At 40.2% G+C, this 18,087-nt stretch overlaps 1 protein-coding gene across 1 annotated transcript in view; it reads right to left on the reverse strand.

Annotated features, from left to right (window-relative positions):
- LOC103176372 (sodium-driven chloride bicarbonate exchanger) overlaps window positions 1-18,087 on the reverse strand; it is a 55,805-nt gene that overhangs the window by 16,578 nt on the left and 21,140 nt on the right. Inside the window, 4 exon segments of the mRNA XM_042336253.1 lie at window positions 71-209; window positions 1,669-1,812; window positions 4,415-4,496; window positions 17,860-17,922. Of these exon segments, the coding sequence (XP_042192187.1) occupies window positions 71-209; window positions 1,669-1,812; window positions 4,415-4,496; window positions 17,860-17,922 (428 nt within the window).

The raw sequence follows: 18,087 nt of genomic DNA on the forward strand, positions 1-18,087 counted from the left end.
AATAACTGTAAAACCACAACCTCACCAAACCTCATCGCTTAAAGTAAGATTCAGATAAAAATCTAATCACCTGGCGGTTTCTTTCCATTCGGCATCTTCTCCATCGTGCATACAGATCTCATCCAGCTCCGTGAAGAGATCGTGGGGAATATGCTCCTCATCATCATCCTCTGTTCCCAGGATAAACTGCACTCGCTGAGAGGGAGTATCTGTGAAACGTGGACATCACACAATAGTACAGGTACGAGAGGTTATTCTGGTGCAAACAGTCATTAGACTCAGTGACAAGGAACAGATGACAGTATGGGATTTCACCCACAAAATGCACAGTCACTCCACTTTACAGTATATTCTGTGAAGTGCTTTGAGACATTTTGACAATGTGATGAAGCATTATATCAAATGCAAGGATTATTATTATTACTACACATTCAGCAAAGTCACATAATGATCTCCTTTCCACTGGCCTGTTTGGAAGCGAGAGATTTGTTTCAATGCCAGGGTCTCGGAGAAGAAACCTCACACTTCACAGAGCACAGTATTGTCATTAAGCCTTAGATAACATATCAGAACATTCTTCCGTCAAGGAGTTCCTATGCCTATTCATTACAGATCACCACACCTATTCTTTGCAGTAAATTACTTTATCGAGCGATTAAAAGCACCAAATTGCTGCCACGAATCAGGATTATCTGTTATCCTCGGCCCAGACAGTGACCTAAAACTTCTCCTGGCCAAAGCCAGACATTTATCTATCTATCTTTATAAATGCCACGTTTCGACAATTGTTATTTCCATAAAAGTGTTGTATACGTTCATTTAAAGATGACAAACAAATCATGTCCTGACTTAATAGGATATGGAAGAGAAACAGGCATCGCAAATGTGGTTCGATCTTACGTGTCTATGAAGGACGTATAGGTAATCATTAGCTTTATATTTTTAACCTTTCTGATTGCCGGTGTCTACAGAAACCCCTCTCTCCGTGGTTGAGAGATTTCGTACTGTTTCAGCTCACTCACTACACTGAAAAAAACACCATTATAGCAAAGATAATCAAACTTTTTTTCTTGCCTTCTGTTCTCTCACCAATTTTAGAAGTCCAGACTTGACAGCAGCAGCTGCCGATACAATCAATGGTGTGAAAATCGAATCAGATTCAGCAAATCAGGATTGCTGAGAGCGTGTTCATCGTTCCCCCTCACCCTCCCACACACCCCCCACCCCCTCCAAACCATACCACAAAATGCATGAGTGAACTAATTTGCTTTCAGCAAAGACTTAAATCTACTACCATAGACAGAAAACAGCCCCTCTTCCCTCTCCACACCTGGAGTAGTGCAGTAAAACTGTCATCAGTCTGATCTGTACAAATCGTATAATCGCCTAAGTCGTTCAAGAGTTTCTATTCTATGCAATTTTGACATAATTCATACTTTGCATAAGTCATATTAAATGTACGGTCCCAAACTGATATGCCTCAGGTGAGGTTTTACTCAACATTTAGAGAGAATAAAAAGAAGTTAAAAGGAGCAATACATCAGCAAAATGAAAAGTTAAATTTGATTTTAAAAGTGTAAAGATTATATGTTTTATTTTAATGAAGAGACAAGTGAAAACTGCGACTCTGCTATGATCCCGATCCCGCCAGGGGCCGGAGTTCCTCACCATAAGTCGGAGATTCCCTGCCGTCCTCTAAGCTGGAATCTCTCTCTCGGTCTCGCTTGCGATGCTTGTGTCCGCGATGGCGGTGTCTCCTGTGGCTTCTCTTCCCCCCCGGTACATGCACACCTATATACAAAGTCCGGTGGCCTGCACACACAACAATAACACTACAAACGTCAACTGCCTCAGCTGCAAAAGCACAAAGATCGTCTGCAATTATATTCGCTTTGTTCACAAAATACAGTCAATTCACTTTACAGTATATCCTGTGAAGCACTTTGAGACCTCTTGATGACGTGATATGGTGCTACATCAAATGCAAGGATTATTATTGTTATTATTATTGTTATTATAAGTATACCACAAGCAGAATAACAGAACGCTCAACAGCTCTCACCGTGAAATAAATACCTGGTTTTACATTTTAAAAGGTTCAAACTGAACGTCAGACATGTTAGTTTCAGTGGTTCACATTAACAGTGGCATTCACACCCCTGACAACACTGAAATTAAAGATCGTATTAAAATCGTGTGCGAATCATCAGTCGCACATTGCAATCAGGAACCGATTAGAATACCGTAACTCAGACCTCAATTCCCACGGGAACCACAGGAGACACTTCTCACCTCCTACACTTGAGGTTATATTTGTAACTTCTTACGATTCGCTTTCCTTCTTGGAGGAAAATTCAAACAAGATTTGGTTAGGTCAGGGTATTAACTGATATAATAATAATAATAATAATAATAATAATAATCCTTGCATTTGATATAGCGCTTTTCACGTCGGGAGGACGTCCCAAAGCGCTTCACAGAACACACTGTAAAGTGAATTGACTGTATGTTTGTGGGCGAACGCGGCAGCCAATTGCGCACAGCAATGTCCCACAAACAGTCGTAGATTGAAAATGACCAATTTATTATTGTTTTTTGTTTTGGAGGGATTATTATTAGGCTCTGTGTGGAGTAAGGAAACTTGCCCAAGGTTTCACCCTCTGCCTGGAAATGAATTCAGGTCTCTCGCTTGCAAAGCGAGTGCTCTAACCACTGAGCTACAGGACTCCACGATATGGGGCAAGGGCGGATAATTGGAGTTGACGTACAGATCAGCCATGATCTTACAGAATGAAAAACAGGTTCAAGGGGGCTGAATGGTCTCCTCCTGTTCCTAGGTTTCTATATATGCTTCAGTTTCAATGAATTGTAAAATAAGGCTGAATATAACTTGTTGTCAAAAAAAATGTGGTCACTCAATCCACGACTGTTTGTGGGGACGCTGCTGTGCGCAATTGGCTGCTACATTTTGCCCACAAAATATACAGTCAATTCACTTTACAGTATATCCTGTGAAGCGCTTGAGACGTCTCGAAGACGTGATAAGGCGCTGTGTCAATTGCAAGGATTATTATTATTCACATTTATCCCAATGCTTTAACCTACATTGTTTCTGTTTTCTAACACAATTAATAAAAAGGTTGTGCCTCAAATGTTCAGTTGTAACTCCATTATTTCTGGACCATTTTAGCCATTTTTAAGGGGTTTTGTGATGGAGTAATTAATAGTGAACTGTTCTGTAATCTTGACACTGTTAGAGATGAAATGCCTCACAGTACTGGCAACAGTGTGTAGCACGTACTGAAGCTCAGTATCACTGGATTATTTGAAACCTAGCACTTTGGCTCCAATGTGTTAATTACTACAGGATGCAAAATGCAAGACAAACCCCAAGGTGATACTTCAAGCTGTTAATGCTCACAGTATTAAGTAACCAACTAGAATGGACTATGAATTAAATTCACTTCACGGTGGAATAATCTGAGGTGAACATAGCTAACAAGGTAGATTCTACCTGTCTCTTCCTTTAAGAACATATGTAATCACACACAAACCGCTCCTGTTTCTATTATCTCAATGAATTTAGCCTTCGGCAATCAACTTAGCACCACTTGTGAGACACATTTCTCCCACACTTTAACAGGACTGTGCGTCATTAGACACTGTCCTTTTTAAGCCAACTGTCTAAAACAGGGGAGAAAAGCTAAATGGACCTAAATGCTTTGTGGTGAATTTGTTTTTGTGGATGTGTGGGGCAGAGGGTGGGGGGGGGAGGAGGCAGCCGGGTGTCTGACACATGTGGAAAACCATCACTGTGTTTACGAGTCTCCAAACTAAGCTGAGAATTCCATACCTCCCTCTACACATTGAAATCCCAGAGAGAGACTGTTGGAATGGAATGTGCTCTCTCTCTCTCTCTCTCTCCCTGGAGGGACACATCCTGTTTACCTAATTCCAGGAAGTATTAGCCGTAGGTTGGCTTGGGGACACTGCGGGTGCGTTGGGGTAACTGCCGGGGTCTAACCAGCTAAACCGCATAGCTTGCCATTGATATTACCATCAGGGAAATCAGGATGTAGAGGAGAAAAGGGTGGGTTAGTCAGCAGGCAAGAGAGAATTTAACCAAGGCTGTAAACCATCTGATTCAACACCTGAAAGGCTAGAGTTCTGAACCTATGCACAGTTTGTGGTCAGGACGGTCCTACACTGGCCTGGAAACCCAACATGGTCCACCATGAGCAGTAACCTCAGCAGAAACATCTTCATGATATCCCCCACATGGCAAGCTCCCCAGCTCATTTGTGCCCAAAAAGGAAAGGCGTCAAGTAGAAGCCGATGGATTGAGCCAAGGAAACAGAGAGAAAGTGGCTTTACAATTCTCCTCTGAGACTCATTAATCACTATTTATTTTTACCTTCTAAGTCCTCCTTTTCAAAGTGTGTTTTCTGAATGGTTCGTGTTCCTCCCCTGTCCACCACTGCCTCTTCATCATTTCTCTGAAGGAAAGAAACACACACACACACAGCTGTTGAGAAAAAGCTACACTTTCAAAACACCTTAATCATCTTAAACCAGAGATTTCCTTTTGTGTACACACACCCCAACACGCCCCCCAACACACACCCACAACACACACACACACCCCAACACACACCACACCCCAACACACACACACCCCAACACACACCCACACGCACCCCAACGCATACACACCCACACGCACCCCAACGCACACACACCCAAACCCCAACTCACACACACCCACATCCCAACGCACACACACACACCAACACACACACACAAACAACACACACACACATACCACCAACACACCACACAATCAATTGATAAATGATTTTATCCTATTGAGTACAAAACATTCACATTGTTAAACTACCACTGCCAGTATCATTCAAACTCAACGCAACAACAAATGAATAATAATAACAATAATAAAAATACTCGCTTTGGATATAACACCTTATCACATCATTGGGACATCTCAAAGCACTTCACAGAATAAGGTGAATTGACTGTATATTTTGTGGGCGAAATGCAGCGGCCAATTACGCACAGCAGTGTCCCAAAAACAGCCACGGATTGAGTGACCAAATTATTATTACTATTATTATTAAATTTCTGCCTTCAAACTAAAATGAATTTGAAGGCAGAAAGGGATAGGGAGTCCATGTTCACAGTGTTTATAAGCCAACTGACTCCCCACAGATTTCATCTGATGCGATGAGACTTGCAGAAGGCCTTTGTAAAGAAACCATATACAACAAGCTGAAAAGATCAGCCTATTTATATCCTGTGCTATTGAGCAAATTCAGCCTCTCTGTGCCTCCTTGGAGAAACGGGAAAGATTTTCTATTGTGTCTAGCTTACGCAGGCAGAGCAAGTACATTTAATCATGTCTGTATAATTGCTTCAGCCCAAGGACACCTTTACAGATTGGGTACAGAGCAGAAGAAATGCTGTTCTTTTCTTCCAATCACTAACGAGCAACTGTCCCGTTTCAAAAGGAAATATTCAATATAAAAGGGTTAATATTTTTTCAAAAAAAAATAAAAAATTTATGGTACCTTTTGTGTCTCTTAATCCTCACTATGTGCCACCTCGTTTAAATCCTGATGTGCTCATTAAACAAAGCACTACAGTGAATCATGTCATGGTCAAGTGATTAGAACCAGATACCGTGAGCTACAATATTAACATCATCATTTGGGAGGACCTTCCAATAATAATAATAATCCTTGAACTTGATAAATCCCTCCAAAAAACAAAACAATAATAAATTGGTCATTTTCAATCTACGACTGTCTGTGGGACATTGCTGTGCGCAATTGACTGCCGCGTTCGCCCACAAATATACAGTCAATTCACTTTACAGTATATTCTGTGAAGCGCTTTGGGACGTCCTCCCGACATGAAAAGCGCTATATCAAATGCAAGGATTATTATTATTATTATATAAAGCGCCTTATCACATCTTCAAGATATATACTCATATATATATATGTATATACATATACTGTCAAGTGAATTGACTGGGTATTTTGTGAGTGAAACATCCTGACTGTCTCATTTCAATCACAAGCCTCGATGCACATGACAAAGAAAATGGTGAATGCTGAAACAGGGGAAGGGGGAAAGACTCTGGGCCAAGGAGAGTGGAACTACAAAAGATTTTAAATTAATGTATTACATTGTAGGATTTGAAGCTATACCCAGTTAGTGACAATAATAAAATGCAAACAACGTAGAGATGTAATGTAAAACTGCTTCTCAACATATGTGAAAATAGTGCCAGAGAGCACAACATCTATTTTTAGTACTCAGCGTTCCTCTGGGATGGATTATTAACCTGGATGTGGGTTAATGCTAAGTCTGGTTAGATTTTACACGGTCATAAAATTGAAGGTCATAAATATTTCATACATTGAGAAGAGCAAATGTTTTGCCAAATTCCTGAAACTTTTCTGGTTATCTTTAGATTGATTTGATGTTGAAAACAACAATAGTAATAATCCTTGCATTTGATACAGTGCCTTATCAAATCTTCAAGACGTCTCAAAGCGCTTCACAGGATATACTATAAAATGAATGAACTGTATATTTTGTGGGCCAAACATGACAGCCAATTGCACACAGCAGCGTCCCACAAACAGTTGTGGATTGAGTCACCAAATTATTATTTTTATTTTTTTGATGGGATTATTACCCCTGGAAAAGTGATCCGTCGATCAACTAACAACCGGGTTCCTACTTGCTGCTGGTAAACAGAGGCGTGTGGAGTAAGGAAACCCGCCCAAGGATTTGCCCTGCCCGGGAATCAAACCCAGATCCTTTCACTTGTGAGGTGAGTGCTCTAACCACTGAGCTACAGGGCTCCACCAATATTGGTACAATTTAGACATTGTCCATAAAAAACATATTCTACCCAAACATGGAAGAGATTATTTGGAAGAAATGAAGTGAAGAATTTACCAAATCCTGGGAGATTTTACTGCTGCTTCTCTCCCCCTGACCTGAAACAATTTGACCCGGTCAAACTAGAGTGTGTACACAGAGCTCTTAGCTGATTAAACATAGACTGGACAACTTTCCATAACATCTGGACTCAAGCAGACCAAAGTCACAGCACTGTAGGAGGTCACTGGCTCCTTCTCACTACTTCTATCTGCAGTACACCAAGCTCCAACACTGCAACCATGTTGAGATGACTCAACAGTGTGGATGCAATAGATTTCAAGGCAACTGAATAACAACTCGTGAAAATATTTTCACCAAAATCAAGAGTGTGGTACACACACACACACACGCGCACACACACAACAGGTCATCATCTGTTTGTGTTGCTCAACCCTTAATCGGAATGAGAAGAACACTTTGCAGTTTCACAGCGCGAGTGTGACTCAAAGGGCATTTTACAATCTGGAGGAGGAGAAAGTGACAATCTGTCGGGAATAATGGTGAAAAGATCAGTGAAAATCTGGTATCGATTGAATTCGGCAGTACTAGATTTCAATTGCTCATGTTAATAAAACATTAAAATGATAAATAAGCATCAGTAAATAATAATAATCCTTGCATTTAATATAGCACCTTATCACGTCTTCGAGACTTCTCAAAGCGCTTGACAGAATATACTGTAAAGCTGGAAGAAACCCCAAACAAACCTGGCATATTATTCCCACCGAATGTGCAATATATTTGTTTATCACGGTATTCTTTGAAAGCAAAAAAGCAAACAATTCAAACTTTATTATCATTCGCTTGCTACATTTGTGTTCACAGGACAAAATCAATGTTCAAGACTTACAAAATATATATATTTATATATATATATATATATATATATAGTGCGCATTCCATTCCAAAGAATTTCGCTGGGACTGCCATGTGTAGGTGGGATGCATGGAATTCTCTGGTTGGTTTGGAGACTCTTAAGTACGGTGATGGGTTTCCGCATTGGGTCAGACACCCGGCTGACCAAAAAAACAGTCATCTTCTATCCAGACTTAGTGATATTCTGCAGACTCATTGGGTGGGAACTATAAGTGATATAAATTATGAAGCCTGCTGTAATTTGGAGAGGTAAAGGAGATTATACATGGAAACTTCACTAAATAAATTTTGCATCTTTTTTTGGGAGAGATACTATGGTTCTATTCAATCCATTTAAAAAAACCTGGATTTGCAAGAGTTTAGGGAAGATTGTATCTAAGTCAGAAATGGAGTCATTTTTCCAGAGACATAGTATACATTATATATTTTATATATTACACACACACACACACATATATATATGTGTGTGATTCTTTGGTACAGAAGGGTGAACTCCAGAGAATTTAAGAGAAATATAATCCGGGCAGAAAATATCAACTTGCAGAACAAAGAAAAGACCAAAGACAATAATTAGTTATCAAAAAAATAAAATGTATATACGTTATTTATATCTCTAACGACACCTAGAGCATCAGTTTGTCGTGCTGTGTGTTATCTCTTCCGAGTGAGCTCTCTATCCTGACTCAGTGCACTCCAGCACTGTGTCTGAGGGAACGAGAGCCGTTCATGTTCCTGGGGAAGGAGAGGATGCCTTGACCCTCACATCTCTACTTACCCCCACGCACAGATCTCCTTCTGAAACCGCTTCATTGTGAAAGTTCCACTGGCTTTCTTTCTCACCTCTCAAGTGCTCGTCTGCAAATCCCCTCAGGCCCTGGCACCTCTCCGACCTGTTTACTCCCCAACCCGCATCTCAAAGCGCTGGACAGTGGAGGAGCGCGACACGGAGCAGGGGGGAGGTGACCGTACGCACCGATATTATTTTTCATTTATTTTAAATATATAAATAATTATTATTTCAGCTATATCACCGTTATTTATAGATGTATCTGATCACGCAATGTGTTTCTGTCACTTAAATTATTTTAAAGCCAGGGTTAGGATAGAAATGAATTAAAAAAAGCACCAGAATGTTATTGTTGTGAACTAATACTCATAAAGCACATAAACATCTGAACTCATCGGGATTGTCTGGGAATGTTATCACATTGTACAGATGGCTGACTTTAAATAGAAAATCTAGTCACTTTCAATGATCATCAAATCTGTCATCTGACCCCAACAAACAGAAAAGGACTCAAAGCGAAAAGAGCATGAAGTAAACAACATAACAAAATGTCAGCCACCTACATGGATACTGTTTTACGAAGCTTTAAAATAAATCCCAAATATTTCTGGCACCTAACAGTTAATAACTGGACTTTATTGTTTTTTAAACATGAGGCTCAAGAGATTTTAAAACCCAAATATTGTAATTATTGATTAACATGTGTCTATTTAATTTTAAACCGATTAAGGTTAAGAAGTTACAGTCAAGCATTCCTATACTTATTATTATCACTGAATTTTCAACCGGTTTAATAAACCACGATGTGAAGAGAAAGTCCAGATTTTATTCACAACATTTGGGTCCGTTGGAAAGAAGGATCAGGGGAAGAACTGGCAAATAGAGGGTAATAAGAAATAATAATGTGGTCACTCAATCCACGACTGTTTGTGGGACGGTGCTGTGCGCAATTGGCTGCCACGTTTCACCCCAAAACATACAATCAATTCACTTTACAGTGTATTCTGTGAAGCATTTAAGATGCCTCGACGATGTGATAAGGCGCTAAATCAAATGCAAGGATTATTATTATATTACTGTAGTGGAAATCGATTCGACGTGAAGCATTCACACAATTTCCTGAACTATTCTTTACATCCATTTAACAAGTCCATGCTGAAATGAAAATGCAACTGAATATTCAAAATATATAACAAGCGAAACAACATTTTCAACTCAGACTGACACACGACTAAGAACCAAAAAACAGATGCACATAACTGGCAATTACTTACCTGAAAAGGTAAGGCACTGCGGGAATCAATGGTTCCCAAATACATATTGTAAATATATCAAAAGCTAAGTGACGGAGACTGGTAATCGATTCAAAATGCTAAACGTCAACTTTAGGGCCAGGGCAAGGATGTTGTGGGATGATAGCAATCCTCAGCAGCAGGCTCGGCTCTCAGCAGCGATCAGTAAACTGGGCAACGCAAACGATCCACAAAACACCAGCACGTCTGTCCAATGTGCATCCAAAGCATCCAATCACAAGTCAGTAGCTCACCAACGACTTCACTCCTGTTGTGTCAGGGACAACAGTTGAGCAGAAACCAAGTGTAATCTGAACAGTCAACACAGGAAAATGTGGCTCTAGTTTTGTATCAAGGCAAGTGTCCTCAGGGGTAATGCACAATAATAGTCACTACACTCTACAGTATGTCCTGTGAAGCGCTTCGAGACGTCTCGAAGACGTGATGAGGCGCTGTATCAAATGCGAGGATTGTTCTTGTTATTATTAGGTAAATGAAGGTTACAGATAGGAGAAGCTGTCGCTTTAGTCCAAAGTTTACCCAACACTTGCCCTCCAGCCAACCATAGGAAGGTATATTTGGGGCTATTGATATTGTATTGGCAGTCAGCACACAATGCTAAAGGAAATTGTCCTTTTCGAGTGCATTTCAGGGAGAGTGTGAGACTGGCTGAAAATAAGCCCCTCTCACAAGCCCACAGTTTCTGAGCTTTGCTTCGGGCAAAACAATAAATAAATAAATGTAAAAAATGCTCCCTGGCCAAAAAAGGAATTTACTTACATCTCAACTCGGGCAGACAGGGAATGGGATATCAGATCACGTGATGATATTTACAACACGAGAGATTTAATGGTCAGATAATGTGAAACGAGCAAACCGAAAAAATTGCTTGCATCACTGAAAGATATGCAAGGTCACATTCTAATGACAAACTATAAACTATCTCAAATAAAAGTGAACGTAAATTAGAAGAAATATGTTCAACCACTTTGGCTATTTCATTTTAAAACCCATAAATCCCAAATTAGTGCTATCGTGTTTTTTCACCAGCTTTAAACAAAGTTTAAAACGTCATTACTACATCTGCTGCTTCAGTATATTGTACTATTTGTTCTCAAAATAGGCCATGTTAATTATACAATTGACGTACATAATAGTAAGAATGTCAGTTCAATTGATGTATAACAAATGGCATGGAATGCTAGTAATAATAATCCTTGCGTTTGATACAGCGCCTTATCACATTTTCAAGACGTCTCAAAGTGCGTCACCGAATATACTGTAAAGTGAATTGACTGTATATTTTGTGGGTGAACCGTGGCAGCCAATTGCGCACAGCAGTCGTGAATTGAGTGACTAATCTTTTTTTAAAAAAAGGGATTATTAACCCCTTAAAAGCAATACCCCAATCAACTAACAACAACCGGGTTCCCACTTATTGTTAGGTGAAGAGATGTGTGGAATAGGGAAACTTGCCCCAATGTTTCGCCCTGCCCAGGAATTGAACCCAGGTCCTCTCACTTGCAAAGCGAGTGCTCTAACCATTAAACTACAGAGCTTCATTATGGTCTTATGATTCACCAAAGGACATGGATTATCTTCTCTGTGGATCGCTGTAGGGATTTCCTATCGTGCACAGCAACAGAAGCTCGATGGTGAACATAAGCATCTCATTCACATCGCAACCAAACAAACCTCAAACAACAGATACCCAACAAGAATAGACAGCCCCGATGAACGAACAAGACATTTCCTATATAGCTAGCCAACAGCGTCTTTCAATAACATTTTTAAAAAACTTGCATTTATAAAGCACCTATAACAATGAAATGCAATATAGCTAAAGTGGTTTTTAGGTAATTGGTGGGCGGAGGGAGCGGGCAGGTTGATATGGACAGACTGACATCAAGTGCATCCCAGATACATCTTCATCCAAATCTCTGTTTGATCTTACGATTAGAAAATTAAGTACAGGACTAAATAGGTCCTAAAATCCAAGGTCAAATAAGGTCAACAATTAAAAAAAAACTTCCTACGCAGGAGAAAATTCAGGCTATAATAGAACTGGTTCAACAAGAGCAAAATAGCCACTGGAGACAGTCCATTCCTGACATTAAATAGCCAATGTGATTCGAGTATTCAAACAGACAGAAAACAAGTCTTCAGTAACAATCTTCCTTTTGCAAGAGCAAGAACAAGACTGTGCGCCTGATTAAAGATGGTTTAGATTAATTTAACACTTTCTCTCCTGTCACAACCCAATGTCCACACTGCTCTCATACCTACAATCCCCCAATTAGACATTTGGCTTTTTCTCACCAAACGGGGTCCAAACAGCGATGCCGACAACATGATCGAGATCAGTTCAGTTTAGATCCCAGGACACTGTGCTCTCACTGGGCAATGTGCTGGCGGCCCACACACGGGGTACTGACTGCATTCAGCTCTGGTCATCGTGACATCGAAGGCCTTTGAAGCAGAGCATGAAAGGCTGATCCTCAGTGTTAAGAGCACGGAGACAAAAGATCACCTTGAGAAACTGTATAAAAATGTGCTTGATAAAGTAGGTCAGAAACATTAGTAGCTGCCAGCAGCGAAGCTTTAAAAAAAAAGCTCATCGCTCTTGAATAGACATCGTGACTACATCAACCTTCATCATTTACGTGCTCATATTTGAATATTGTGTAGGAGTAGCACTCTCCTACGTTAGCCTTTAAAGCTCCAGACATATGCATAATAATAATAATAATCCAAGCTTTTGATATAGCCTCTGATCATGTCATTGAGACGTCTCAAAGGGCTTCATAGAACACACTGTTAAGTGGAGGAGATATACTGTGTGGGCGAAACGTGGCAGCCAATTGCGCACAGCAGTTCCATTTACCTCATTTGTGTTATTTTAGAATGTCGGAACCCTTTGGTTTAATCTTAGCCACATAACTAAGGTTAACCACCGGAGATGAGACATCTAAATCTGGAAAGATGGCTCCTACTTAAAATCATATCCCAGATTTACATCATCGGCTGTGCTGAGATGACTGTGTGACTTGTGAGTCAGCTTCCTGAGGGTTAGAGATAAAGTTAAACCACTTTAAACACTGAGAATTGTTTTCATTTAACTTCTGGATGTAAATAGCTCTTCTTGTTGAGAAAGTGGAGGATTTCAGATGCTTCCTCAGTCAAACTCAGTCAACTCGGATGGCTGAAACCTTTGAGCTAACTGAATACGTATTAAACCTCGAGCTTAAACCTGTTAAACTCTAACCCTCGAGTCCCATAGTGTAGTGGTTACCACGTTCATCTCACAAGCGAGAGGTCTCAGGTTTGATTCCTGGGGCAGGGTGAAGCCTCAGGCAAATTTCCTTACCCCACACACACGCCTGTTTACCGAGCAGCAGTAGGAACTCACTTGTTAGTCAATTGGCGGATCGCTTTCCGGAGATAATAATCTCTCAAAAAAAATCGGTCACTCCATCCATGACTGTTTGTGGGACACATCTGTGCTCAATCGGCTGCCCCATTTCACCCACAAAAACTGTTCAATTTACTTGATAATATATTCCGTGAGACAGACACTTTGACACATCTCAAAGACGTGATAAGGCGCTATATCAAATGCAAGGAATATTATTATTGTTAGTTAATATAGGAACAACTTTGCAGTGTGGGGAAGGAGAAAGGGTTCAAGCATAAAGATGTACATCATCCCTGCCATGTACTCCTACTTTGTACAGCTTTGTTCAGATAAAAATAATCCCTTCAAAATTACCTGTGTAGCACATGAAATTCCTCCGGGTTAGTGTAATGGTAAGAATATAGTTTAACTTTTCTGGTTTTAAACTTGTCTCATTCAAATGGTGACTGCTGACTATTCAAAGCGTGTCAAGTGAAAAAATAAAGATATTCTGTTTAATCTATAAATGGGTTAGTAGTCGCTGTGCTGGTAATTGGGTTACTAGTTCCATGGTTACTTGTTACAAAAGCTCCCCAGTTACTAATACACTTCATAACATTGTCTCCAAAAAATCCTCCATTCACCCCCAAAACATCCTCCATTCACTCTCATCCATTCTCCCTGCCAGGAGCTTGGCGATGACCTATTAGTCTCAGGTTGAATACTAATAATAATGATCCTTACATTTGATACAACGCCTCATCACGTCTTGGAGACGTCTCAAAGCGCTTCACAGAATATACTGTAAAGTGACTTGATTGTATATTTTGTGGTTGAAATGTGGCAACCAATTGCACACAGCAGCGCCTGTCCCACAAACAGTTGTGGATTGTGTGACCAAATTCTCTATATGCTTTTTGGAGGGATTATTACCTCCAGAAAAGTGATCCGCCAATCGACTAACAACCGAGTTCCTACTTCCTGCTAAGTAAACAGAGGCGTGTGGAGTAAGGAAACTTGCCCAACGTTTCACTCTGCCCGGGAATCAAAGTCAAGTCATATCAATAAGTTTCTTCAATATCAATTTTTGTAAAAAAAAATCATGTAATTGTTGATAAACAAATAATACTTTGTGGTCAGTTTAACTTAAAAAAACTGATTTATTTACAAACAGTGATCTATTGTATTCATACAGTTTTTTAATTATCTATGGTATAATAAGCATCCTGTCAATATAAATATCAGGCTCAACATACCAATGTAATATTATCTTAGGTTAAAATCTGCAAAATAAAAAAAGTGTGGAAATCTAGGGCCAATCTGCCAAAAACAGCCAATTCTTCATCAATTACTTGTTAAAAAGTGAAAAAATATCTGATCATAAACATGATTTGAGGTTATCATAGAATCATAGAATGTTTCGGCACAGAAGGAGGCCATTCGGCCCATCGAGTCTGTGCAGCTCTTTGACAGAGCGTCACTCTCACTGACCCCAATCACCAGCTTTCTCCCCATAACCCCACAAACCCGTCTTCCCCGATACCTGTCCAGTTCTCTCTTAAAAGCTGTTATCGAATCGGACTTCACTGCCCTTTCGGGCGGATCATTGCAAATCCCAACAACTCGCTGAGTGAAAACATTTCTTCTAACCTCCTCTCTGCTTCTCTTGGTAGGTTATTCTTGGAGATTGTCTAATTTTTCTGCAAGAATGATAGTTCCTCTATGACTGGAAATGGAGAAGGGATCTCCATGGAAAGCAATGAGACATGGTTGGTGGACTACTGTATCTCAGTGGTTGGACCCAGGTTTGATTCCCGGGCAGGGCAAGAAGTTGGACTTGGTGTTCTATTGCCCAGCAAATTCTTATGTTCTTATAGTCTAGTTTACATTTCTCATTCTCAAAAGCAGGTGGACTTTGATTTTTAATATCCCTGAATTTGCTTTGCTAAAGAACAAACCTAATCTGCTTTATCAACACGTGACACAACATAATCTGATTCACGAAAACACAAAAGCACTTTCAGTAATATTAACATCGCTCCATTTTGTGCTATCTTTCTGCAACTTGTTTTGCAGTGGATTGTGAGAAAAACCCTTTGTAAATACAGTATATTTTAATAATAATAATATTATGCACATTTGAACCAATTTCCTTAAAATCTTGTAGCCTTTCACAAATCAGACAAATTGTAGCTGAAATATCAACAGAAGTTCACATTTTCACTCACACAGCATCTCAAAATACTGTATAACAAACATACAGCAGTATTACAAATATTTAGGAAACAAATACAAGGCCTTTTATTTGCGAGAGCAAAGGTCAACTGCCAACCCTTCAGTACACACTGAAACTCTTATTTAACTTACAATATTGATTGACACAAAGCTATAAATAATAAAAATAACATTTTAGATCATATTTTAGTCATGTCAAAACCTCTCAGGCACGTCACACAATGTTATTTTATGAAACAAACCGATGGCTGGTATTCAGGAAATACCCACCAATTAATCCGCACCAGAAACAGCTGATAAATACACAATGATAAATGGATGATTGATTGATTAATTTTGATGAGGAAGAGGTATTAATTGAGTCACCAAGTGACTGCTCTGCTTCAGGCCAAGGGAACTTTCTTTTATGGAAGCATAAACACACAAGAACATTTCCAGATTCAAACACTGATCAAACCTCATTATTGCCATCATGCAAAATGCACATAAGTGGATAATAATAACAATAACAATAATAATCCTTGCATTTGATACAGCGCCTTATCACGCCTTTGAGACGTCTCAAAGCACTTCACAGAATATACTGTAAAGTGACTATATTTTGTTGGCAAAATGCGGCAGCCAATTGCGTACAACAGAGTCTGTCCCAAAACAGTCTCTTGACTAAGTGACCAAATGTTTTTTAGAGGGAGGAACAATAGATAAGGGCAGGACTCACAGTTAAATAGGCTCACAGATAAAATAGATACCACAATCCACCCCCATGGCCGGCACTCCCTCATACCCCCGGCACCCGCGGCACAGTCACTAACTTTACAGTATATCCTGTGAAGCGCTTTGAGACGTCTCGAAAAGGTAACGAGGCGCTGTGTCAAATGTAAGGATTATTATTATTATTTCTCACATTATAGAGATACTGGATAATGTACAGTGATGGTGATCACTAAGTGAATGATTTTAAAGATTCCACTTTAAGGCTATAGTCAAACACAAAAACAATTGAAAACAACAAGTGAAGCTATTTTAAGGGATGAGTAATTATGACTTGGATGATTTTTTCCTGGTAATGAGAGTACTAAGCCTTTCAATGTTACATAGCATTTACTATGAAATGGTTTGAAGTAACTACCCACATCTCATCCTTCCGCAATGGTCATTCATTCATAACCTCTGAGTGTCCAGAGAGTACAGACACTACAGTATATTTGCAAAGGACAAATCACTTTTGTCTATTATTTATCAACATAGAAACACAACAAACAGGAACATAAACAGACTATTTTAGGGCTCGATTGCTGAATTCAATATTTCCTCTACAATGTAACTGCATTACAATCAGTCCACATTTCAGCTTTTGAATGAATATTAGATGATATCTCATCATGTCAATGTTTGAAGATACCTCTTTCTCACAAACACACAAACTATATGCAATGTTAATGAAAATGTAAGAGCAGTGAATCAACAGTCACACTTCAGTGAGCCGGGATGCATGACATGCACATGTAATTCAGCCAAATTCTACATTCATTTCACAGTCATTTCTAAGATCACATCACATTTTAAAATGCCTGTAAGACAATTTTGCGTTTTCTTTCTCTCTCTCTCTCTCTCTCTCTAACAGACCTGTGTGATCGGTAGGAGACAGAGAGGATAAAAGCTCTCAGTTGCTATCAGTGTCGTGTTGCATATTAAATCTGCAGCTAAATTACAAAATGCACTGCAGCTTTCACCATCTGTCACAGGGCACACACCAACCACACTCTCCTGGCTACTCCCCCAAAAATAAATAATAACAATAATAATTTGGTCACTCAACCCACGACTGTTTGTGGGACGCTGCTGTGCGCAATTGGCTGCCGGGTTTCTGTCACAAAACATACAGACAATTCACTTTACAGTATCAAAACACAAAATGCTGCAGATGCTGGAAACGTGAAACAAACACCGACGTGGCCGGGAACCCTCAGCAGGTCAGGCAGCATCTGCGGAGAAAGGAAAGTGAGTCAACGCTTCGGGTCCGCGACCCTTCGCCAGAACCCTTCAGCTTTTTGCTTCGCTTCACAGTACATTCCGCGAAGCCCTTCGAGGCGTCTCCACGACCCGAGAAAGCGCTGCGTATCAAACACAGGGATTATTACTGGTACGAATTGTGAGGACTCCGAAGAAGCCAAACTGTGCTGCACATCCCCCCCCACCCCCACCCCCCCACCCCCCCACACACACACACTGTGCACCAGGATACGTGGCTCTGGGGCTTTTATTTCTTGCTGCAATAAAGGAAAGTGCCCAGAAATTACCGTTGGCAGTAATGGCTCCATCTGCGCTCCTTGGTCTTTCATGTCCATTCTCTGGGCTGCGAGTGAGTGAGTGAGTGAGTGAGTGAGTGAGGGTGAGGGTGAGGGAGAGGGTGAGGGAGGTACCCGCTGTGGTGCTGATGCTGATGGTATCAGCCGTTTCGCTACTCTGTATTCCTATCAGGTTGCAAACCCCCCGTCCACAGCCTCGCAGCCAATCGCAACGGCTGC

Source organism: Callorhinchus milii, unplaced genomic scaffold, assembly GCF_018977255.1.
Source record: "Callorhinchus milii isolate IMCB2004 unplaced genomic scaffold, IMCB_Cmil_1.0 Scaffold6, whole genome shotgun sequence".
NCBI classification, from domain to species: Eukaryota; Metazoa; Chordata; class Chondrichthyes; order Chimaeriformes; family Callorhinchidae; genus Callorhinchus; species Callorhinchus milii.